At 45.1% G+C, this 22,894-nt stretch overlaps 1 protein-coding gene across 8 annotated transcripts in view; it reads left to right on the top strand.

Moving 5' to 3' along the window:
* The window catches only part of ALS2 (alsin Rho guanine nucleotide exchange factor ALS2), a 1,241,906-nt gene that overhangs the window by 785,435 nt on the left and 433,577 nt on the right, over positions 1-22,894 (top strand). For all 8 annotated transcript variants that reach the window (XM_069615500.1, XM_069615498.1, XM_069615499.1 and 5 more), the window contains one exon: positions 13,134-13,232. In XM_069615500.1, coding sequence (XP_069471601.1) covers positions 13,134-13,232 — 99 coding nt within the window. The remainder of the gene's footprint in view (positions 1-13,133; positions 13,233-22,894) is intronic.

Below are 22,894 nucleotides of genomic sequence, written 5' to 3'. Positions count from 1 at the left end.
ATAGACGATTAAGTCCCAGTTATTCCACTATTACCTCTTGCCTCACTGAAAGCTTAAGATCGCAGAACCACAACAGATAAAATGAATTCCAGAAGATCAAAGCTGTTTTGACAAACTTGAAATCATTTTGTGCAGTGAGCCAGTACTAAAAGTATCCAATTTTAACAAACAATGTATCTTACAAACAGACACCTCACATATTGGGTTAGGGGATGTTCTTTCCGAAGATCACGATGGTATCGACCATCTGATTCTTTATATCAGTCAGAAATTATATCCTAGGGAAAAGAACTATCCCGCAGATTCATACTTAAAATACTATCTCACTAGCAGAAAGTTTAGACTGGTTACCAATCTTTCTCTATTAACATGGATTAGCCTGCATAAAGAAACCAGTGTGCAAGTCATGTGCTGGCTCCTAGATATGCAGCCCTATTTTTTCACGGTAGAACACTGAAAAGGAAGTGATCAGGGGAATGTAGACTTCCCTTCCCATTTCCCAATAGATGCTGAAAGAACCAGCGGCATTAGGGGAAGTGTATGTGATGAATCTGATGATGTCAGAGCTCAGAGAGAATGATCGAAAACAATATTGAGTACAGAGTGGTTTGGGGACGGCAAGTAGAAAGTGGTGTTAGGAACGAAGAGAACGAGGTGGGACATATAGAGATATTAACAAAGAACGATGGAGAAGGTCAAGATGTTGTATACATCTAATGACAATACATACAAAATGGATAAGTAATCAAGATTTAAAGGGATGTCAAGAAAGAGAGACCAGAGAGAAGTGGAAATAGAACTACAGGTAGAAAGGCAGAAGAGAGTAAGAAATAAAGATTATGCCTGGGGGGTAGGGCAATCAATAAGTAGTGCATATCAGTGGTCAAGACGAGAACAAAGATGATCACCTTAGTAATGTGAAAAGAAAGAAAAGGATTAGCGTTTTGAATGTTGAATAGTTGACTGCAAGAATGAGAGATATTGGAAATGTGTGAGGAACAGGAAAGGGCAGAGTACAACATTATATCACGGTTACATGTAGAAGACAGAGGGATAACAGAAGGAGGGATGGAAATGGAGGGAGATGGGGCAGGAAAGAAGAGATCATTTTTTGAAGCATTGAGTTGTAGAAAATGAGCATGCATCCAGGATTATATTGCAAGAAGATAGGAAGAAATCATGCCCTTGAGAGAATCTGAAAAGGACAGAAAATGAAACAGAAATCTGAGAATCCACAGCATAGAAATCAGAGAACAGGCCAAATGAAGAGATGACAGATGAGATGAGAGGACCCAAGGCTGGCCCCCCTGCACCACACCATTTAGTAAGGAGAAGTGTTTAGCAGCTGTAGGGGTGTCACAAAAGAAGACTGACACAAAGGTGGCATGATTTTGGTTATAGACATTTATTTTGGAAATGGAGAATAGATCCTCACTATCCCTAACTTCTAAGAGGGGTTTCCTTGCCTCAAAACTAATACTAAAAGATTCTGTCAAAATGTCTGTCAATGTGAAATCCACTGTCCTGTGTCAAAACTTACTTCTATCCCTCATACTATAGAACTAAAGAGTAAAGTAACATAAAGTTCCTTCTTTAAGAAGGGTGGGTGCTTTCTCCTGCTTCTTGAATGGCATTCAAAATTTTCCTTTGAAACTAAAATACCCAGGGGGAATGACGCCCTTCCCCTTGTTTGCAGGTTTTACAGCAGTCTTTACACAATGTTCTCTCAAGGAGAATGGCTCTCTTCTCCTGGTGTGGTTCTTCACAACTTCCAATAAAACCAGGGGAAACACTCCCTTCCCCTGGTATATCTTGATACAATGCACAACAAGGCCAGGGGAATGACTCCCTTCCATGGTGTCCCAACACAACAACACCTACTTCAGGACCTAGAGAATGCCTCCCTTCCCTTGTTCTATTTTAGCACAGTGCAATCACAATGCCAGGGGGAATGACTCCCTTCCGCTGGTATATCTTGATACAATGCACAACAAGGCCAGGGAAAATCCTCCCTTCCCCTGGTGTCCCAACACAACTCCTACTTCAAGACCAAGAGAATGCCTCCCTTCTCTTGGTCTGCTTTGGCACAGTTTAATCACAAAGACAGGGGGGTTGACTCCCTTCCCCTGGCGCTTGTATCAGGAGTTTTGCTTTGCCACCAGGAGAATAACTTCCTTCTTCTGCTATTCCTTGATGGCATCTTTCCACAATGCTTCCAGGTTGATACACACTTTGCCTTTGGGCCTTGCTTTCAGTAATGTCCCATATCTTGTTTATGATCCCAGATTCTTCTCTACTGAATAGTGGATTTATCGGATATACCTAAAAAAAAAAACTTGATCTACTGCCGATTTAACCTCACGTTTGGTCTCCATTATTTTTTGACCTTATGCGGGCCGGGGGGCCTGCACCCATTCCCCCACCTCAACCTATTGCCTTACCCCACCCCACAATTTTTTTCAATGAAAATATACCATTTGACCTACCGAATTCAATCAAAAAGATGCTGTCAAATCTGAGTAGGTCAAGTTGGCATTAGGTCAACTATGCCAATACCGACTTATCTCCACCGCGAAAGTGAGGAAGATTTCCTCTGAGCTTTCTTTTGTAGTCCCAGACCCTTCTTATATGACCAGTGTTATCTTCATTTCCACTGCTATGGTGGACAGGGTACCAGATCCTTCCCTGGTGGCCTGTGGTCTTCTCTCCCCCACTGTGGTTGTGGAGAGGGTCCCAGACCTTCCCTGGTGGCCAGTGGACTTTTCTTTGCCACTGTCTAGAGGGCGACTCCCTCTGGTACTTGCTTGATGTTGTTTCGGGTCCCAGGCCCTTATCTTGCTTGAGTTTCAAACCCTTGCCTTTATCCCTCTTAAGTTAGGCCCACTTGGTTCACTCTCCTGCCAAGTACTGCCACGAGGAAGATAACTTGTATTGTGATTTTCAGTCAACTTGCATTCCTTTTGCAACTTTCACCCCTACCGGAACCCGTGTTACACCCGTTGCCTTCACTAGCTTTGGGATGCTCTGCCGGTACTTCCTGGGGTCTTACTTCCACAAGGAGTGTTGCGTAGGCATTCTGTGTCTCCGCAACTCTTGCCCCCATGTCTAGTACTTGTCCTCTAGGCGGGCAGTGTAGGTGCTGTTCCAGGACCACGCGTTCCACCTTTTCAAGGTCGCGCCACTGCTTCTCAGCCTCCAGCTACATTCCAAACCAGCCCCACACTACGGGCAAGGGATTCTCTCGGTCTGCTTCCTGTCTCCAGTGGATGACGGCTTTCGGGTTCCTCGGAGCATTCTCCGCGACTTCCTTGCTTTTCCCAGGCTGAACTGTCTTCCTTGCTGCTCTCCTTCTTGGCTGGTATGCATCTAGGACTGTTCTTCATCTCAGTTGGGTAAACTGACAGGATATCACAATAGCACATGGATGTATCAGTCAGGGGTGGAGGTGAAAGGGTAATAAAGATTTCGGGCAGGTTTTTTTCTTGTTGTGCCGTCTATCACCTACGTGGTGGTCCTTATGCCCAGTAGGAGAGTCTCTCCCCATGAGGTCCTCCCACATTGAGCTACCCTTTGGGGAATATTGGGTAGCCACCTCACCTCACTAGCCTCATGAGAAAGGGCTCCTCCCTGGTGAGAAGTGATGACATCTAGTGAATCGTTACACAGCCCAAGAGATGGCGATTGAGTGATCAGAATTGTAATATTGAAACCAATGGAAAACAGAACCATAAAAGCCCAGCGAGGAAAGAGTCAAAAGCAGAGTGGCGTGGTCGACTGTTTATACAGCAGAAAGATCATGGAAAATAAGGGTTGATGAGCGTTCAGAATGATGAGCATTTAGGAGTGAGTTAGATACTCTTAAGAAGAGCAGCGTCAGCAGTGTGAAGGGAACAAAAACCTGATTGGTTCTGTGAAAGAAGAGTAATGATCAAGATAGGATGAGACTTGCAAGTAGACTAATTCCAGAATTTTCAACAGAAAAGGAAATGAGCGATAGGGCGAAAGTTAGCTGGAAGGGATGAGTCGAGGGAAAGCTTTTTTAGCATTTGAAGAATGACTGCTTGCTTAATATTGGTAGAAAAGACCTCTGTATTGAGATACTTTTATAAAAGAATTCAAAATGGAAGTAAACGAGGAAACAGTTTAGGGATGGTAGGGGATCAAGAGGGGAAGCAGGATGATAAGCACAAGATAGATTAGCAGTATCGGATTCAGAGGGAGGTATGTATGAGGTCAAGAGAAGTGGAAGCGGTGGAGATGGGTAATTCAGGGGATTACTTGAAGGAACAGAGGAGCATAGTTGAGCAACTTTATTGGGGGAAGTAGTTGGCAAAGTGTGTAGGGGAGAGGAGGAAGTAAGAGAAGGGTCAGTTGAAAGAGGAAATAAGATGCGGTCGAGGAGCTGAAACACACAACTTGGGTGGGGAAAATAATAGAGGATAAGGTCAGAGAAATAGTGTTTTTTTGCAATTAAGAAGGAAGAGTCATCGGATTACAAAGAAGAATGTAGATCTAGATTGTGTAAATTTTCCATACTCCTGCTGTTGAAGTTCTATATAGGTAAGGTGGTCCTAATATTCTCTTTGGTCTGGATTCAAACCCAATATCGATGGATGTAGAATGGGATGTAATAGAGGCAAAACTATGGAAGAAAACTCTGAACCTACCTAACTGTGGTCCAATGGTCCGCCTTAGATATGAATTGGGCCTGTCTTTCTTAAGATCTTGGTTGGAGTGGAAGTGGATTTCTCTTTATAGGTTAATCTTAGACTCCTTAAGAACTCTCTTTATGAGGATGTGGCACTCTCAATGCAGTGCTCAGATAATGGGTTCCTTGTGAAGTTGAAAAAGAAATGCTGTGATATACTAGCTAGTGCTGATTGTACAACTGACCTCCTTGTCCAAAACCCCTCTAAAGTGAAAGAACGCTTGAAACGATGGGATTGGATAGGGACAGGGGAGGAAATGAGGAAGGCTAAGCTATCAGCTTCATTCAGTGATGGGCAAATCAAGATCGGTTTTGCCTTCCTATTTAAATAAATCGCCAGACCCACTAACAAGAGCGTTCTTCTTAAGGTTTAGATTAAACCTGCTCACAACCCTCGAGATTAAGGCCATAAGGGATAAAGAGGGGGGTACAAATGACATATGTGACAAGTGCAATGAGAAAGAACGTCAGTCACCTATGCATCTGTTATCTAATTGTACTGTTACTTGGGATCTGAGAATGCCAAGACTTCAGAGATTTGTCCACGATGTTCGCTGGTAAAACACTAATGAATCCTGGCACAGACTATCTTCAGGAAATTAAATCTTCCTAACTGCTGAATTGGTCAGAATCCTGAAGGATCTAAGTCTGAGTGGTAATGGAAATATTTAATATGGGAAGATGTGAAATTGAAGTTCATGTTTGTTAGATCATGTTATTTGATTGTTTTATGATTGTTGATGAACGTTTTTAACTCCTTTTCATTTCTTTTCTCTGTTAATATTTTCTTTTTTCCTCTGATAACCGAAAGAGTTATGTAAAGTGAATGTTTTATGTCTGAGTAGTCTATATTGAAAATGTGTAATTTGTGTTAAAAGTCCAAATTCTGGCTAAAGCACAGTAAATAAAAAAGAAAAAAAAAGCAAGAAGAATGTAGAGTAAGGTCAGCACAACATAAGGAACACCAGTGGGGGTGAAGGTCAGGTGTAAATCAAGGCTGTGGAGGTTTACATGAAGGACACATAGAGTATACAGAATAAAGAGTAGCAAGAAGGCCGCTTCATGCTTGCTTTAAGCAGTTATTAGTTTCTGAGGCAAATAGTTTTAATTTGTTTTGGGGTGTTTGTAAAACGATAAATACTGCTGTTCAAGGGCTTATAAGCAGTGGGCTGGTGGCAGTGAACCCTGTTTTGCTTATTTTTCTGGCACACTAACGTGCAACCTCTTTTTCTTTTTTTGCTGCATAATGCTGATTGTGTAACCGAGAGTAAAACATCCTGTCCTTTGGCCAACATGCGTTTTGGCTGTCTTCCTGCCCTGACCTGGACTCTAGGGCAAAGGTTGATACTGGGCTTGAGACAGCCTGTGCCCAGTCCACACTTCTCCCAAGGAATATCTGTTCCTGGGCAGATGTGGAGTTAGTAGCTGTCCATGAATGAATTGCCCTTACCTGTTTGAATGGTGCATATATTTACCAATGGTTGACTGGGTGAGCCCCCCGCTCCTCATGCCCCAGCCTAGCTCTTTGAAAAGAGGAGCCCTGCGGCCACTCTGGAGATCGCCTATCGGAGACAAGCATCCAACTGGTGGGATCATCAGTCCTCTGTCCTGCACCAGTATCATACCATCACTGGACATAACAAGTGTCCTAGGACCATCATGTTTACTTCCCATCTCCTCCCGCCCCAATGGTCCATATCCTGTGATTTTGCTTGTGACTCTGCAGATCATGGATACATGGCCCTGGAACATCATCACCTGCATCAGATACTCTCATGCTTGAAGAAAGGCCTGCCTGGAGCCTGCTTTGTGCTGCTGCCTCGAACCTAGCCTGCTGACCCCTGATCAGGATTTCTTCACCACCACTCTTCTCCTACTATGTCCTGGGGTCCATTGTCATCATGGGTGTTCACGTGAAAGCATTGCTGTGGTGTTTACCCCTTCCTCTTGCAAGTCTGCTGGAGCTATCCCAGAACTGAAGATTGGAACCACTATCTAGCCAGAGACAATATCGACACTCACCTCGGCCACTGTATCCGCGACCCTTAGACCTTGTGATAAACCTGAAGGTGTCTCCCCATCTAGTCCCCGGGGATCTGTCATCCAGGTGGCCAGGACATGGCTGTCGCTTTTGGATTCAGTTCTTGGGGGTGGACCAGTACGGGAGGATCCCCTGGATGCAGGGTCTTTGGGAATTGGCAGTTGAAGTGGGACACCGGACGGCAAGACGCGGTATGCCCTTCGCTGTAACACCTTTTCCCCATCCTACGAGGTAGGATACTTAGGAACTCAAACTCCCCCCCCCCCACTTCTCCGACACAAACACTTTCTCACGGACAGCTCACTGTGAAAGAAAACAGACTAACATCCAAGCCGTATACCTGACATGTCCCAAAACAGTGGTCAGGCAGTTGCTGATCATTACAGACACCTGACTTCCATCACACTTCTCCACATGGATAAAAGGCGGAGCACAAAAGCACACTCTGAGCAAAGCAAAGCACACGAGGAACCAGCAGTTCCAAGATGGCAGTTTAATACAAGGAGAAAGATGGGAAGACCGAAGAGGGTTGCAAGGAGGGAAGTTCACTTGACCTTTTCAGAGAAAGACCATTACTTTCATGAGCCTCCGAGAATAAGAAACATAAGACCCGGAATTAAAGCTGAAGAAACCTGCATTGTGCGTCAGAGGCATCTATAGCCAAGGCGGGGAGGATCGTTTGCCGCTGTGTTACTGTCCTTGGATCCTACAACAAAGCAGCGCCAGTAAAGTCAGCACAGCCGGTGAGTTGGGGAGATTGATACCAGACCGGTCTATGTTAAAGCCAAGGTTGCAAGCAGTAATATTGTATAGAGAAAACTGAAGAGAACAGTGTGTGAAGCGTATGTGACAAGCGACGCAAATATAATTGAACAGCAGGTGAGTGACTGAACTTTTGAAGCCAAGAGAGATACCGTAAACAGAGTGGTCCGGTGCCACATGGTTGCTCATTCGAAGGTCTCTGTTAGGTATCCAACTGAAGGGTGGCAACTGTAAAAAGGAATTGTGACATTGAAGTGGTCCTGCAACGGGTCAAGCCAAACCGCGAACGCATTCGAAAGTCTACGATAGTTGATGCTAACTGAAATTGGCCTGAACTCGGTTGAGGGAGACTAATCATAGTAAGAAGGGGATCTGAGCCTGGCTGAGGGTTATCCGAGGTGAACCGTGAGACACCCGAGAAAGAATATTCTATGAACATTGTGAAGGAGGATCTGAGCCTGGCTGAGGGGGATCCAGGGTGAATAGTGAATCACCCGAATTGAGAACTTGTAAGAGGAAAGGAACTTGGTTTATTTTGTCGTATCAGGCCCTCTGCATGAAGTGACTTTGATAGGCAAATAGACTTGAGCACAGAAGGCCCTGATGCTAATGATTGATCTGTATCCTCATACTAAAGAAGCCAGAGATAGTGCTATGCTCGAGTGACCCACCTTGTCCTGTGCTAAAAACATGGGGAAGGGAGGCCAACGGCCTGAACATCCTGACCTATAATTTTGTGAACACTTTTCTTTTTCATAAACAATACTCCCACACTATTTGTATTTAGAGGTACGGATTGGCAATAGGTTTTTTAGTTCAGGCCCTTTTATTTCGACATGACACCACTAGGACTGCGTTGTTATTATTAGATGGTCACAGCTTGCTCCCATCTGTGAATTTAGGATTAGATAGGCGTTTATCATACCCTTGTTGAAGTTCAATAAACACCCTTGAACTGTGCTCACTTGTGTCTGTTTTACTGGTGATATCATGCCTTCCTTAAAACCCCCACCAACAGATTCAATTAATGCAGCAAGTGGCCCTGGCGTTCAAGTACTCCACAGGTGGTTGATTGGAAAATCAGTGTTCGGGATGTGAGTGTATATACCACTCTTTGTGCCCCCCCCCTTCCTTGATAGGGATTGGATAAGAGTAAGGTCCCACTTCCTAGCACTGCCACCCCTGGGTAAGCCCTAATGTGGTGGAATTAGGAGTGTACCTCTAGTTTTAACCTAATAATAGTTTTTTAAAGGGTGCTTCTCAACTACATGTTATTTACCGATTGGCTATAGCCAGAATGTGTACAGGGAAACGTTGGGACTGTGTGTCCCCCTTTCATGTACTTACCTGCATCTTGAACTCTTAAAATGGTGGAACTGCTTACCTGACTCAAAAGGGACTGCCTAGGTTATGTGCCTATCTTATAATTATAAGGTAAAGGGTATGATCTTTTTTAACCACTTGCTACTCACTTTACTTGGTCAGTTTTTTTCCTTGCTTGATTGAATCAGTTTTTACTTTTTTGTAGTGTAAAGTGTTGTGTAATCTCACTTTGAGATAACACACTCTGTGTTTATATAGAGTGTTTTTTAGCACATGGTGTACTTGATATTTACCTGCAATAATGTAAAGGCCTAGAACATAGTATATTTTCATACTTCTAAATGGAACGCTATTACTTGACTGACTTTTATTGTTGTTAACTGTACTAGTACACACGCGCCTGATCCCTTAAGTCAATTACTGCTCAGCCTACTCTACCATGAGAGATTTTGCTTACACCAATGGTGAAAAGCCTTTGCTCATCAACTCGGTTGACCTATCGGAATCATCCCAAAAGGCTGTTTCTGAAACTCCCCCCGTGACAGTTGTGGAGCATGTGGCGAAATCGGCTGTCACTGTGGGGTCATTGCGTACGCTTCCCGTTCTTAAGTTCTGTGAAATAAGCAAGTCTTCAGTGCTCTGCAAAATCTCTGAAAGTCTTAGGTGCACAGGTATAGCATTTCAAAGGGTACTTCTCAATACATGTGGACATCCACTCTATATCTTTTGTGCTGGTCTTTCGGATGCAGAGAAGACTGAGGGGCATCAATATTCGACTTTGGAGTGGTTGTATGGATAGAAAACCTTGGCAGGGTAGGCCAACATTCAGCTATATTTAACCTTAGTTACATTACACAAGGTTTTGAACTGTGTGCCGTTAGGTTTTTCAGAACCATATTAGTGTAGGGTTCTGTAAAGCCAACCTTTGCAAACCTTCAAAGGTTTACGGCAAAAGCCACACTAACCTCTCACTTGTTTCCGGGGCGGAATTTAGACTAAGGAGATCAGGGGTTTTGATTAAATGATAGTTAATGACCACAAGCGTATGTCAAGCAATAGACTGTCCACATAACTAAGTATACACATTTATTTAACACAAATGCATTAAGATAGAATACTACAAGTAAGAAATATATAAACACAGACACACGTCCAACTGTGACACAAATATTTTAGAATTAATGCTGTTACAAGTAAATACTAAGGCAATAACCTAAAGTGGGGGTGGCAGAGATGTTAAAACAGTTCTCACAGGCTTTACTACATTGTAAGGAATCACCAGTCCACAGTAACTGAACTAAAGTCCAACCCTAACCGAAAAGCAGGTGTGCGACAGTAGTTGAGGAAAGTAACCAAGCTTCTTGACCGTTTTAAAAGTTATTCAAATATCTGCAGGCAATTCAGTCACTTCAAGAAAATCCCCAGATCCCTCCCATAAGTAACAGTGCAGTTGTACAATCTGCGAACCTATCACCCTTTACCTCTTGGAAATGTATTGGTCCTTCAGTCTCACGCAATGCGGAAGATCATTGTAAAATGTTTTTCTGTCCTCTGCGTTTGGTGGTGAGGCTCCCTATCATTGCATCTTATAGTTAATCTTCACCATTGACCTAAGATCTTGTTGAGGCTACTAATAAACGTTTACATCCTTGTCAGAAATGGAGTTCACTACGTTGTTCAGAGCAAAGGTCATGCGTGTTAAACACAATTGTTGAGCCAACAGTCATGTTTTTGGGCCTTGGCAGAAGAGATGTGTTGTTGAGTGTGACAATGTCCATTAGCAGTGCTTAAACGTCTAGAACCAGTGCACCGGGTGCTGCCACCTGCATTGAGATTCTGTGCCCAGAGGAGGTACAAAGGGTTCCCCACCTTACCTCAGCAATAAGGCATAGGACTCTCACTTGCAGTGCACCCATAATTCCCCTGTCCCTTTAAGGGGTCTTCATGTGCTAGTATCACACTGCATTCTAATTCACTTTGGTGTTAGCATGGGTTTGGGAGAGCACCTCAGGGCCTTGTGGGGATGATGTGTGCAGTGGCAGTGCCTTGTACAGAGCAAGTGAGGACACTGTTAGTGCAGGAGAGATGCTTCCGGCATGATCCATTTGGTGGCACCTGAAAGATGCACATGACGTCTAAGAGGGTAGCCAAGTCTGACATCTGCTTGTTCCCTGTTGCTGAGTACCAAATGGGAGACTCTGGTGAATTCACTGCAGCAGAACTAATGCTTCAGTCCGATCGCAACTCTAATAAAAACATGCAGGTTTCACCATTCCTTAGTGGGGTTTCCCAATGGGAGGGGCAAGACCCCTTTAAGAGGGATGGCCAGTTTGGCATGGATATAGGTGAAAGGCCTTGACAAGCGAGTTATGTGGCTTCCTGGAGATGAAGAAAGGTCGCAGAAAGAGGAGGTAGGGAAAAGGAGGAGAAAGATGTTTGAAGAGTAGAGTGGAGGTTAAGTCAAGGAGAAAGAGGAAAGGGGCAGTTAAAAAGAAGAGGTGAGAGCAGGTTGTGGCAAGAACGAGGGGATCGAAAAGGGAGTCAGGAGGAATTGAAGGGCCTGAAATGAGGTGAAGGAAGGAGGTTGGACAATAGAAAATATCAAAATAGATGCATAAGGAGAAGACAAGAAGGTTTCTAAGAGTAATATCAGGATGGAGATGGAAAGGAAACCAGAGGAAGAGAATGAATGTCAAGGAGGAAGGAAGGAGACATTTTGAGGAGTTTGGAAGAAGGTACAGAGAAGAAAGATTGAGGAGCTAGGAGAGCGCCTGCTTGCGTCAGGGAGGAGAGAAGGAGACACAAGGAGGAAATATTTCAGTGATGGAAAGAGAGAGAGCATCAAGAAGTAGGGAACACGATATAAGGATGAGCTTGGAAGCGATATTGGAGAGAAAGAGCACATCAAAGAGGGAAGGAGGTAGAGCAGGGTGGTCTGAGGAAACGACCAGCGAGGTGGTTGGGAGAAACATTTTAGTCGTCGGAGACTGTATTCAGAAGTCAAGTAGAGAAGGAACTATAAAGAAGATGGGAGGAAAAGAGAAGATGAGACTGGTACCAACAGAAGTGTTGGAGAACCAGGAAGAAACAAACTTGATGCCCGACAAGGGTGAGACTGAGCTGGCTGGAGGTACGGGCCTATGGCAAATCATTGAGTAGGAACAGGTGGAGAGACGGATTGGAGAGGCGATTACACAAGGTGCAGGTAATAGATGCTTGCGGACCACCAAAGTGTGAGAGGAGAAACAGACCTTTAAAGATTAAGGCCATGATACAGGGAGGGGACAAGAAAGCTGAAGTTTAAAGCCTCTAGATAAACTCAGTTTAACAATCTCCTGATGGAAGCATTGGGGTTTTGCCAAGCAATATCCTGCCCTACCTTCTACCTCTTTTCAGCCTTAGCACAGGCACACACATGGGACCTCAGACCAGGAAAACTGATCCCCCCCCCCCTGTAACCAGGGATGAGAAGCTAATGACCAGAGTATATCAACCAAAAATATGACAAAGGAGCACTCGGACATTTGAAAACCCCAGGACCGTGAGTGAATATGAATGGTTAAAATACCCTCTGGAAAAACCCAGATTCAGATTTTCAAGCTAAGACTCATAAGGCCTCATTGCATGTTTGCTGGTGCATTGAAAAAGTGGTGGCAATTTTGTTAGCACAACTTTCATTTAGCAGTAACGTCATAACTAAAGTTTTTACCACGCCACCAAACTACGTGTTTGACCTTCAAGTGAAGGATTTATCTCCTGCATGATGCTGAAAGTAAATCCTCCACTTAAACTCCAAAAATCGACAGATTTACCACAGTAGAATTACTGCTCCCTGTAAATCCATCAAAATCCCCATTAAGTCCTATGTACTCCAGAAATGGGGACTAACACCCACTCAGAATCACCTGTTAAGTCCATGGGACTGAGTGGCGGTAACGGTAACTGATTTTGGTGGTAATTACAGCCAAACTCGGAATGAGGCAAATTGTGTAGACTGTGTTAATTCTAAGGATAAGCTGTCCTATTGATGAAACTTTACTTTGCATTCATGTTCTTGGTTTACCCAAACTTGTAAATATCCCTAATAAACCTTTGTTTAAATGTTTATCTTGGTGTCTGCTTTGTGTTGCGCCTGCTCCACTTTGTCACACACAACATAATGCAGAACCTTTCATTGTTTTGAATAAATTGTTCTTCCGTTTGTCCATATGCATTTGTTGGTGAGTAGAAATATGAACCAGCTTTGCATCTCATATCTGTTTGGCCTAATGTGTGTGTTTTCTTTGTTTACTCTGGCAGGTTTGGTGAGTACCGAATGCCCAACAAGATCTTGGATAAGACTGACCATTATGTGGGAAACTGGAAGGAGGGCAAGATGTGCGGGCATGGAGTTTACAGGTAATGTGCTATTACAAAAAAAAAGTTAAGGGACCAGTAAATCCTTGCAATAATTGCCATTACGCCATCATTAATGACTTCTAAACTTTCATTTAGTTACCAGGTGCTTGTTTACAGTCCTTCTCTACCCGTACAAGTGTTTCACATCCTGTCTCTTGCTCCCATTCATTATTGCTTCACTCTCCTCTACTCTTCATAGAACTATTGGAAAATGGTTCGCTCAGTGGCCCCAGGCATTATCATGCCCAGCCTGTTTCTGTTGTGAAGGAGCCATCCCTATAGCAATGAGCTAATCATATTGTCACAGTTATCTTTATACCTCGTAGTTCTCAACTTTCAACCACCTTGTAGAAGTGGCTGTCCTATCTGTGGTGAACCAGAAGTAAGACTCGGACCAGAGGACATAATTCAACTATATATATTTTTTTTTAAAGAAAAGGCCTCACTTGCCCTATTGCTAAAAGGAGATTACCTTCCTAAGAAACTAAAACTAAAGTGCTAGTCAGGATGTCAAAATAACCAAAATCAGTCCTCCTTCATAGCCTGTCCAAATATCTGGTCCTACCACTACATAAAAAGAAACAAAACAAAGAAACAGGCATTCACCCTGGGGGTTTGTCAACACCTCCCAGCTGGCCCCACTCTGCTTCAGACAGTCTTCAAAATAAATGTTCCTCCCAGGACATGGTTCCTTAACCTGGTTCACTGCAACAGTTATTATACAAAAAATCCAGATCTCTCTCAGTTCCTCGCATCAAAAGGAAAAAAGTAATTCTGTCCTTGATCATTCAATTCACCAAAGCTTTCATTGCTTGTATCCAGTGGAATATTTGACTTATCCCCTTCCAACAAGATCGTATTCTGTGGCACACCGCTCTCCCTAGAGCCTTCCCTTCTCAACGGAAGCGCAAGCGTTCTACTTTTTTCATTTCAATGTTCTCTTGATTTTCAGTATTATCAATTATTGTGTCCATCTGGGCCCCTCTGCTTAGCCGTAGGCTAGGAGCGGGATCTCTAGCCCTTGTACCTTCCTTGTAGCTTCCTGAATCCTGTTTCCGTTTTGGGACTTGGTAATCTGATTCTCTTGACTTTCTCTACTTATAACTTGTTCAGCACCTCACGGGAGTCTTCGGTCCTAATTTAGATTGTTCCCGGGCTCCTGAGCCGGTAAAGGATTCAGGGTTTGATTCCCCCTCGTAGCAATCAAACACCCGTTTCCCTCTTCCTCTGTGCCCCGCATACCTGGTTTCGCGCTGCGCTTCCTCCAAGGAGGGTAGGTGATGCCGACATCTGCAGTGCTCGTCTCCACCTGCCATTTCATTACCTCCGGTTGTGGTGGCCTGCTCAGCGCCGCCTCGCTGATGCTCTTGGCTCTCTCTCCTTCTCAGATTCTTGGCATGGTGGCTGAGGAGCTATTGTCCATGCCATTTCTGGATTTGTCAAAGTTCTGAGGACTAAGAGCCTGCCCCGTCTCTTCGTGGTCTCACCTCCAATATCCCTGTGTCCACACTCCAGTGGCAGCGGCCCCTCTGCATGGCTTTTCCCCTGCCATTCGGTGTTGCGTCAAGGAATCTCCTACTCTGTGTTATTATAGGAGTCTCGGTCCTCAGACGCTATTGACTATATACTCTTGAGTCTGTGGGGGTTCAGCAGAGCTGTTAGACAAACAGAAAGGCTTTATCACTTTAAAAACTTCTGTGATCCCCATTTAGCTGAGAGTTTCTTATTCTACCCGGGAGTCCTCATCCCCAAGTGGGGAGTCACTCCGAGTGAGGTCCCGCTTGCCCAAACTCCTAGGGAGGGTCTTGCAGAGCAGGCTCGCCTTCCTAGCCTCAATGGGGCTGGCTTCCCCCTGGGGAGAAGGAATTAATTTCATGGATTCCTTAAACATCTAAGTAGCTGTGTGCTTTGATGGTTGGAAATTTTTTTCCAACTTCTTTTAAACAAATCTTGAACCTGTTTCTCTTATTTTCGTTATACCCTGCATAGAGATAAAGGTATCATAGTCTCTCATAGGAATGGCAGCCCTTTGAGGTATTAAAATGCTCTGCACTTTTGGGGTACTGAGTGCTAAATTTAAAAAACATTAAAGGTTAATGTTTGAAAACATCAACGTTTGAAAACCAAAAATAAAAAAATATGGAAACGGTTTGAAAAAAATTACATACCAATTAAAAGGGAGTGATTAGATAGTTGTAGGGGGGAACATGGTTATCGTCTAATTTTAGCATTAAAATAAACACTCATTTATAAAAGACACAAGAACTGGTTTGGGGTAAGGAGGAAGAAGAGCCTTTGAATCAGTACACGTATGCCTCTACCAAGGAGTTCTGTGTTTGGTCTCATGGCCACAGGATTGAATTCCAGAGTCCACTCAGCCCTTCATCCATAAATATGGGGAAAAGCAATGAAACCTCTACCCTGCCTTATTTTTTATTTATTTTATTTAGTGTGTTACAGTTCAAAGAACTTTTCACATTATACAAAAAGATTAGATACCAACAATATACAACCTTATTAAATATATCATTTGTACATTTATCTGTTTTTCGCTCACCTTTAGCCAGACATGATATAAGGTTATGAGGACAGATTTGTTTTCAGAGTTCACACAATACCACCAGAATTCATCATTCTTTATACTATCCAAGTTGCTAACATACTTTCCCAGTCTAGTCATTTAAAGCAGGCCATTTACTGAGCATTGTGCGAGGACATGCTGAGACGTTTCTATAGCGTTCTTCAATTTGCGCATACAGCAACTTCTTTCTATAGCAGGAACCCAGGTTACCTAGGACCGGTTATTTGTCTACCCTTAGTAATAGTATGAATCTTCATAGTGCAGGCCTACAGCACAATTTCACGTAATGTTGCAGGGTTTTCAACTTGTGGATTACGTTGATGGTTTCTCTTTCTTGTTTCAAACGAGATAGGTGATCAAAGTTTGCCGCCCAGCCCCATGCCTCAAATTTTTGAATAAAGTATTTTTCCTGAAACTGATAGTCCTCCAACCAGTTTGGAGTCCAATCTATTTCTTTAAAGGAGGCCTGCACCAGTTTGGCAAATGGGTCCCCACTTCCTCTGGACGCTAGGGTACCCAACAAGTTCAAGGAAGGACATTTGGGGTTAGTCCTAGATTTTATGTATAGGAGACCTCTTCTTTTTGTTGCTGTGGCTGGGAGAGATATCAGACTGAGTTCCAATCTAATTAGCTTGATAGGGACACATGAGGGGAGTCCCAGTATTCATTTCCAGAACGTCCCTTCCACCACCTTCAGCCAACCAAAGTCATGCATACAAAGAGCCTCTAAACCATGCATTCAGATAGCAGACCAGCATTATGCAGCAGATGGTTATGGCCCCTGGAATTCCAGGAGCATATCGACCATTCTCACTTGGATAGTATCCTGTTCAGGTTTGTGGGCTCAACCAGCCATTTAAGCACGCCGAGCAGGTTTTCTTGGAATGTCTGGGTATTGTTTTTTTCCGCCCAACCTACTTCAAGATTAGCGGCACGTTGTATTAAATTATCAATAGCTTCTGTAGTGTTTTCTGACCTAGACTCTTCCTCAGTAGTGGCATCTATTTCACAACCCAACTCCACAAATGTCTCCCTCTGTACCGGGATCATAGACGCCAACTCCACTAAGTTGCAATGTATCCCACTCATCCCAAATCCCGTACATTTTAAGGGATCGACATATTCAAAGTCTTTGTTGTCGAAAATTCTCAGAGGGAATACAGACCATAGTATAGTCAAGTACAATGTTGTTTCCCCTTATTCGTGTTCTTCTGTAGCTTTCTTATTGTATATTTTAGCAGATCAGCTCCCTCTATCAAAAGATTTGGGTAGAGGATTCTCGCAGTGTCTCTCACAGGAATCTTAATTATCTTGGGCTGCGGAGCCCCTTGCTGCTTTTTTTCATGTGAGGGTTTGTCCAGAGTTACCTCCTACACACTCTCTTCCATCATCAGCTCAGAGTCATCCTCGTTTTCGGCGACAGTATTGCTCGATGTATCATTTATTTGATCGTCTTTAATCACCCAACTTGTTAATGTCCCGTGGGATCTCGTTTTTGCCTTTTTCTTTTCTTGCTGTTTCTTCCGGATTTTTTGGAGTGCCCTTTATTTTGCTTTCATTGGTCGTTGGCTGGCTCTTCCCTTTCAAATTCCGATAGAGAATAATAATCATGGGAACTGTTTTAATCTTTTCTGCTTTCGTGTAATGTATGTATTTTCCGCCTCATTTGCATCCTCCTTCTCCAGTGTCATCGGCTCAGTCACTGCTGGTAAAATTGATGAAGTATTTGACTGATCTTGTATAGGTGGAGTTATCTGGTCCCCATTTAAAGGCTCCGCTCCTGTGAGTTCATGCATGTTCAACTCCTAATGCATTTCTCGCAGTCTTGGCTTTGTCTTCTATCACTAGTTCCATAATCTTTCCACTCATTTTTAATAACACTTTCATGGCAAATTGGAGGCATTACAGCTGTGCACACATTTCATTTCCAAGTCTCACTGACACCAAGGAATCGCTGTTTCTTTTATCTTCGTCAATCTCATACAGCATATTAGGTGATCACGAGAGCCTTTGTGTGTTTGTCGTACTAATTGTTATTGGTAGTAAGAGGCTCATATTTTTCTGCACCTCTGGTTTATGGACCTGTGCTTGCACCATACGATGAGTATTCTGTGCCTCACATTTCTCAATTGAGTTCTGAAGTGAATAACTGAGTTCCAGCAGGGAGTTAATATTATCGATTTCTGCCTGTGCTAGGTCTAGCACGTCCCCCCCAGTATGTCTGGCATCAGGGCATGGTTCTACCTCCTGCTCTGTTGTTATAACCAACCTTTTCTGGGCATTCGTTCTTTCATGGGCTGAGAAGAACGAGGTAATACAACCCAGCCACTGCTGAGTTCCCTTAACTCCTCGCAGCGAGAAAGCCTCCAATGGGACTACAAGTTCTTTTTTGGTTCCTCCTCTGCTTGAGGTCGTATTTTTATTTTGCAGCGCCTTATTTCACAAGTTATAATTGTTGGATGCGAGCAGGTTTTACCTGGCATTTTTGCAAGCAGCAACAGTTAACAAGTAGTTATGTGAGCGCGTACAGGTTTCAAAACAGTCACTGAATTGACATGTTAGTGGTGCGCAACCCCTTCTGGAAGGGTAACTGCCTGCCGGTGATTGTGACTTTAACAAGAAAGTTCTCACTGATCACAGGTGACCCCCGTCAGCATCCTTCAGCAGACTGCAGGAGAATGTCTTTGGCCAGTCCTTCGCGCCAGTGCTTCGCGCACTTTGCAGTAATTATAGGTCCTCCTACTTCAAAGTTTAAAGCCGCAGTACCAAATTATCAGCAGCACCGAGAGTAAGCCTCCACCAGGTCTCAGTGCAGACTGCAGAACACTGTCCTTGGCCAGTCCTTTGCCCTGCCTTATAAATATGAGGCCCCTAACGCTTAATAAGTCCTTCCGTGCTAGCTAAGTAGGCCTCAGCAAGAGTCAAAGTCCAAGGTAAGTATCTGTTGCAGGGAGCTAGAAGTCTTTAATGATGATGATATTTTATTTATATCGTACTCGTACACAAGTGTTTCAGAGCGTGACCAGGCAAAGGAAGGGGAACAAGGGAGAACAAAACAGCGATCTTACTAGGCCCAGTGACATTGAGAACACGCAAGTGCATGGGAAAGGGAAAAGGGGGAAAGTGCATGGAATGGCGGAGAAGTGGAAAGTGCGGAACAGAGGAGAGACAGAATAAATAATAATAAGTCAAATAAATAAAGGCGAAAAACAGTGGTAGTGCAGCCAGCAAGTAGCAAGTGCTAGGTTAAGCAGATAGGGTATATATGATAAGTGCAGAAGAAAAGTGGGTGCGGACTGCATGGGTACAGATGCAGACCCCAGTGCAAGGGCTGGCCCGGAGGCAGTGCAGGAGGGTGGTAGGGTGAGCAGGTTCCTGGGCCCGAAGGACAGAGAGTGGCCAGGTGCACGGTGCCTGGGAGAGAAAACAGATCAGCAGGGGAGAATAGGGGCAAAGGCAGAAGCGAAGAGGAAGGCCTTGAGGTGCTTCTGGAACTGGAGATGGTTCGCCTCAAGTTTCAAGGTGGCAGGGAGGCTGTTCCAAAGGGAGGCCCCAGCCGAAGACAGAGATCTACCCCAAGCTCATTTCTTTGAAAAACAACTGACCCTGAGGGAGTTAGAAGTAGAGGAGGGAAGGGCTCGAGAGGGATGGGATTTACGGTGGGATAGTTGAAGATATTTTGGACCCAGGCCCCAGAAAGCCTTGTGGAGAATGCAGAGGGTTTTTAATGTAATTCTTGCATCCACTGGGAGCCAATGAAGGGATTTCACAGCTGGAGAGATACAATCCCATGGCTTGAGGCCAAGGACAAGTCTTGCAGTCCTGTTCTGGATTAGTTGTAAAGGGCGGAGAGTAGAGGCAGGTAGATTTAGAAAGAGGCTGTTACAGTAGTCCAACCTAGAGAGAACCAGAGCTTAGGAGACAGTGAGCTTCTCCAGCATTGGATCTTTCATGGATTCACATGCTTTGAATATTCCCCGTCGTCAGGCTGGGAACCTCGGCCCTTTTTAAAATAGCGTTTTCCCCTGGAAAAATTCTACACTTTTGTGTCCTGTCAACATCCTTTTTGGGTGCTTACCCACCACCCAATAAGACGTAGGCTATAAATAGCCCCACCTCCGCGGCTTCCCTTCAGATTTCAACCGTCTCCAAAGTGTTGGGATCACCTCCTGCTCGTTTTGATTCTACACGTATTGGTGTTTTGGTTGTTTTTTCCCAATGTCTTCGGGAAAAGCTTTGTTTTGGCCCTGCACGACTTGCGGGCTGAAGAAGGTGTATGAAGGGGACGGGCACATGGATTGCCTCTATTGCCTCTACCCTCATCACTCAGTCGATTCCTGCAACATCTGTAAAGGCTTCTCTCAGAAAACGCTAAAAGACTGCAATCGGTGATTGGTGTGTTGGCTAAATGAAGGTACCTACGCTTCATCTGAGGTAGGATCGGTTCGTAGCCTGGCGTCTGAGAGACCTGCTCCAACAGTTCCTCGCCGGTCGGTGTCGGTTGAACCACCGGCTAAGAAGTCTCGGCCTTCTGGTGCAGAGAAGAGGGGCCTCCCCTCTTTGGGCAAACACCTGAGGAAAGGGGCTCCGTCGTCTTCCAAGCATGGTCATTCGGATCAGTCCCGTAGATCGGAGAGAAGGCCTGAAAAAACATCTTCATAAGTGAAGGACAAAAAGGACTCTTAGAAACGCTCCTCTTCAGGAGACCCACATAGGTCATCCTCTAGTAAAGAGTCGTCGAAGCACCGATCCAGTGGGGGTCGCCTGAAAAAACTATGCCACAAGTGTCAGCGCCGTCGACGGGAGTCCCATCGTCGACTGTTTCACTGCCAGTTACGGTGTCTACCTCCACGATTGTGTGTTCGGCTCCGTTGGCTACGGTCGAAGAAGGCCCGAGATTTTCGTCGTCGACAAACAACTTGCTACCAACGGGTGGGGCGCGGCAGCCTTCGGCATTTGACGCCCTTCTGCCTGACACTCTGCTACAGCAGGAGGCGGCCCTTTCAGTGTCGTCGGTGGAGGATGAACGGGAGCCAGTGGTGAACCCAACGGGCCTCGGTTTACAGTGTGTTGGCCCATCGACGACGGGAGTGGAGTCTGGTCCATCCACGTATTCTCTGGTGAACGCGCAGTCTATGCTCCTATCTACACTACAGTCCCTGTTAAGTCAACTAGATTCAAGATTGCCTCCTCTAGCGGTGGCCCCGGTGGCCCGTATCGTCAACACGGCAGGTGTTCCTCCACGTTCAACATCTACAGCTGGTTTGCCGATCCCTCGGGCCGATGAGCGAAGAGCCTCCTCGTTCCCATCCGGAAGAGGGTGAGCTGCCGGACTCTGATTCGGACTGTGGTCCTAGGGACTCTATTTCTAATGTCTCCTCATTTCCGGCGAGAGAGACGACATGGGAGTCGGATGTGGAAATGGAAATGCCTCGTAGTCCAGCACAACCGTCCCCTCCAGATGATGTGGGCGCATTCCATGCCATGATGGAAAAAGCCTGTATTGAATTTGGTCTGAACCCAGAGGAGGAACGGAAGGAATGTTTCATATTTGCCCACATGGGCAAGAGAAGCAAGGCGGTTTTCTCCGTTCCAATCCTGGACCATGTCTGGCAGGAGGGCCTACGCACAATGCGCCATCCCTTCTCAGAACCAGCAGTCAAAGGGAGGCTAGAGAAGAAATTTAAGGCCCCAGAGACTACGCCAAAGTGCTTGGTTTCGCAACCCACCCCTGAATCAGTGGTGGCGGTGGCAGCGAGCCGGAAAGCCAGAACCCAACACAAGTGTACTACACCTCCTGACAGTGACGCGAGAAGACAGGATGCCTTTGGAAAGAAAGTTTTAACGATGGGGCAGACGACAGTAAAGGCAGCCAACTCGTTGGCGATCATGGCTCGCTACGATCGCGAGATGTGGCATCGGCTGGCCCCTCTGTTAGAGAACTTACCTGAGGAACACCGAAAAGCTGCCATGCTGCTGGTACGTGAAGGTGAGGGAGTTGAATCACAGCATTAACATCGCTGTGGATTTAGCAGAATCTGGTTTCAAGCAGATTAATAATGGTGTGGTACTAGGTCGGCAAGCCTGGCTGAAGTGCACATACTTTAGACCAGAGATTCATTACAAGGTTTTGGACAAGCCCTGTGAGGGGCAACAATTGTTTGGAGAAAAAATCGACGAGGCCCTCAAGGGCATGAAAGAGGACTCCGACACGGCAAAATCGTTGGGGGCTTTGCAGAGTGGGCAGTCGTTTCGCCCCTTCTGTGGAGCGTCAAGAAACACCTGATTTGCTTCCTCCAGAGACCGGGGTTACAGCCGGTCTGCATACTCCTCACAAGGGTATAGAAGGGCAGTGCAATCAACGTGAAAGAGACAAGATTTTCAAGCATCCAGAAGGAGAGGGGGACAGGCCTCTTCCGCCAAAGGTAGACAAACTAAATCACAACAATGACTGTCTTCGGAGAAATGTGCTGGGGGCAGAGTAGCTCTACACGTCGACGAATGGAACAAAATTACATCAGACCACTGGGTATTGGACAAGGTACAGTTGGGCCACTCTCTGGAATTCAAGGGCTCACCGGTTCCCATTCCTCCTGTATACTCTGTGCAACCTCATCTTCACATCTTACAGCAGGAGGTTGTACTGATGCTACAGAAAGGGGCTATAGAATTGGTTCCAGTGGCAGAAAGAGGCCAGGGGGTTTACTCCTGTTACTTCGTAGTGAAAAAACCGAACGGCAAGTGGCAACCCATTCTGAACCTTCGGGTGCTGAACAAGACTCTGCAACGCCTGAAGTTCAAGATGCTCACACTTCAAGAAGTCATTCGGTCAGTGCAGCCGGGTGAATTTCTGGCCTCGTTGGATTTACAAGACGCATATTTCCATATATCCATGCGTCGACGACACCGAAAATTCCTGCGATTTGTGGTAGGTCAAGATCATTACCATTTCCGGGTGTGCCCGTTCGGTCTGAAATCGTCCCCCAGGACGTTTACAAAATGTTTGGCGCCGGTGGCGGCGTGGCTCAGACGAGAAGGTCATCACGTCTGCCCTTACATCAACAACAGGCTGGTGCGAGGC

The sequence above is a fragment of the Ambystoma mexicanum genome, chromosome 9 (assembly GCF_040938575.1).
Source record: "Ambystoma mexicanum isolate Mex_15411 chromosome 9, UKY_AmexF1_1, whole genome shotgun sequence".
Taxonomy (NCBI): domain Eukaryota; kingdom Metazoa; phylum Chordata; class Amphibia; order Caudata; family Ambystomatidae; genus Ambystoma; species Ambystoma mexicanum.
Note: the sequence above shows the minus strand (reverse complement) of the source record. Positions and strands in the feature narration are given on the sequence as shown.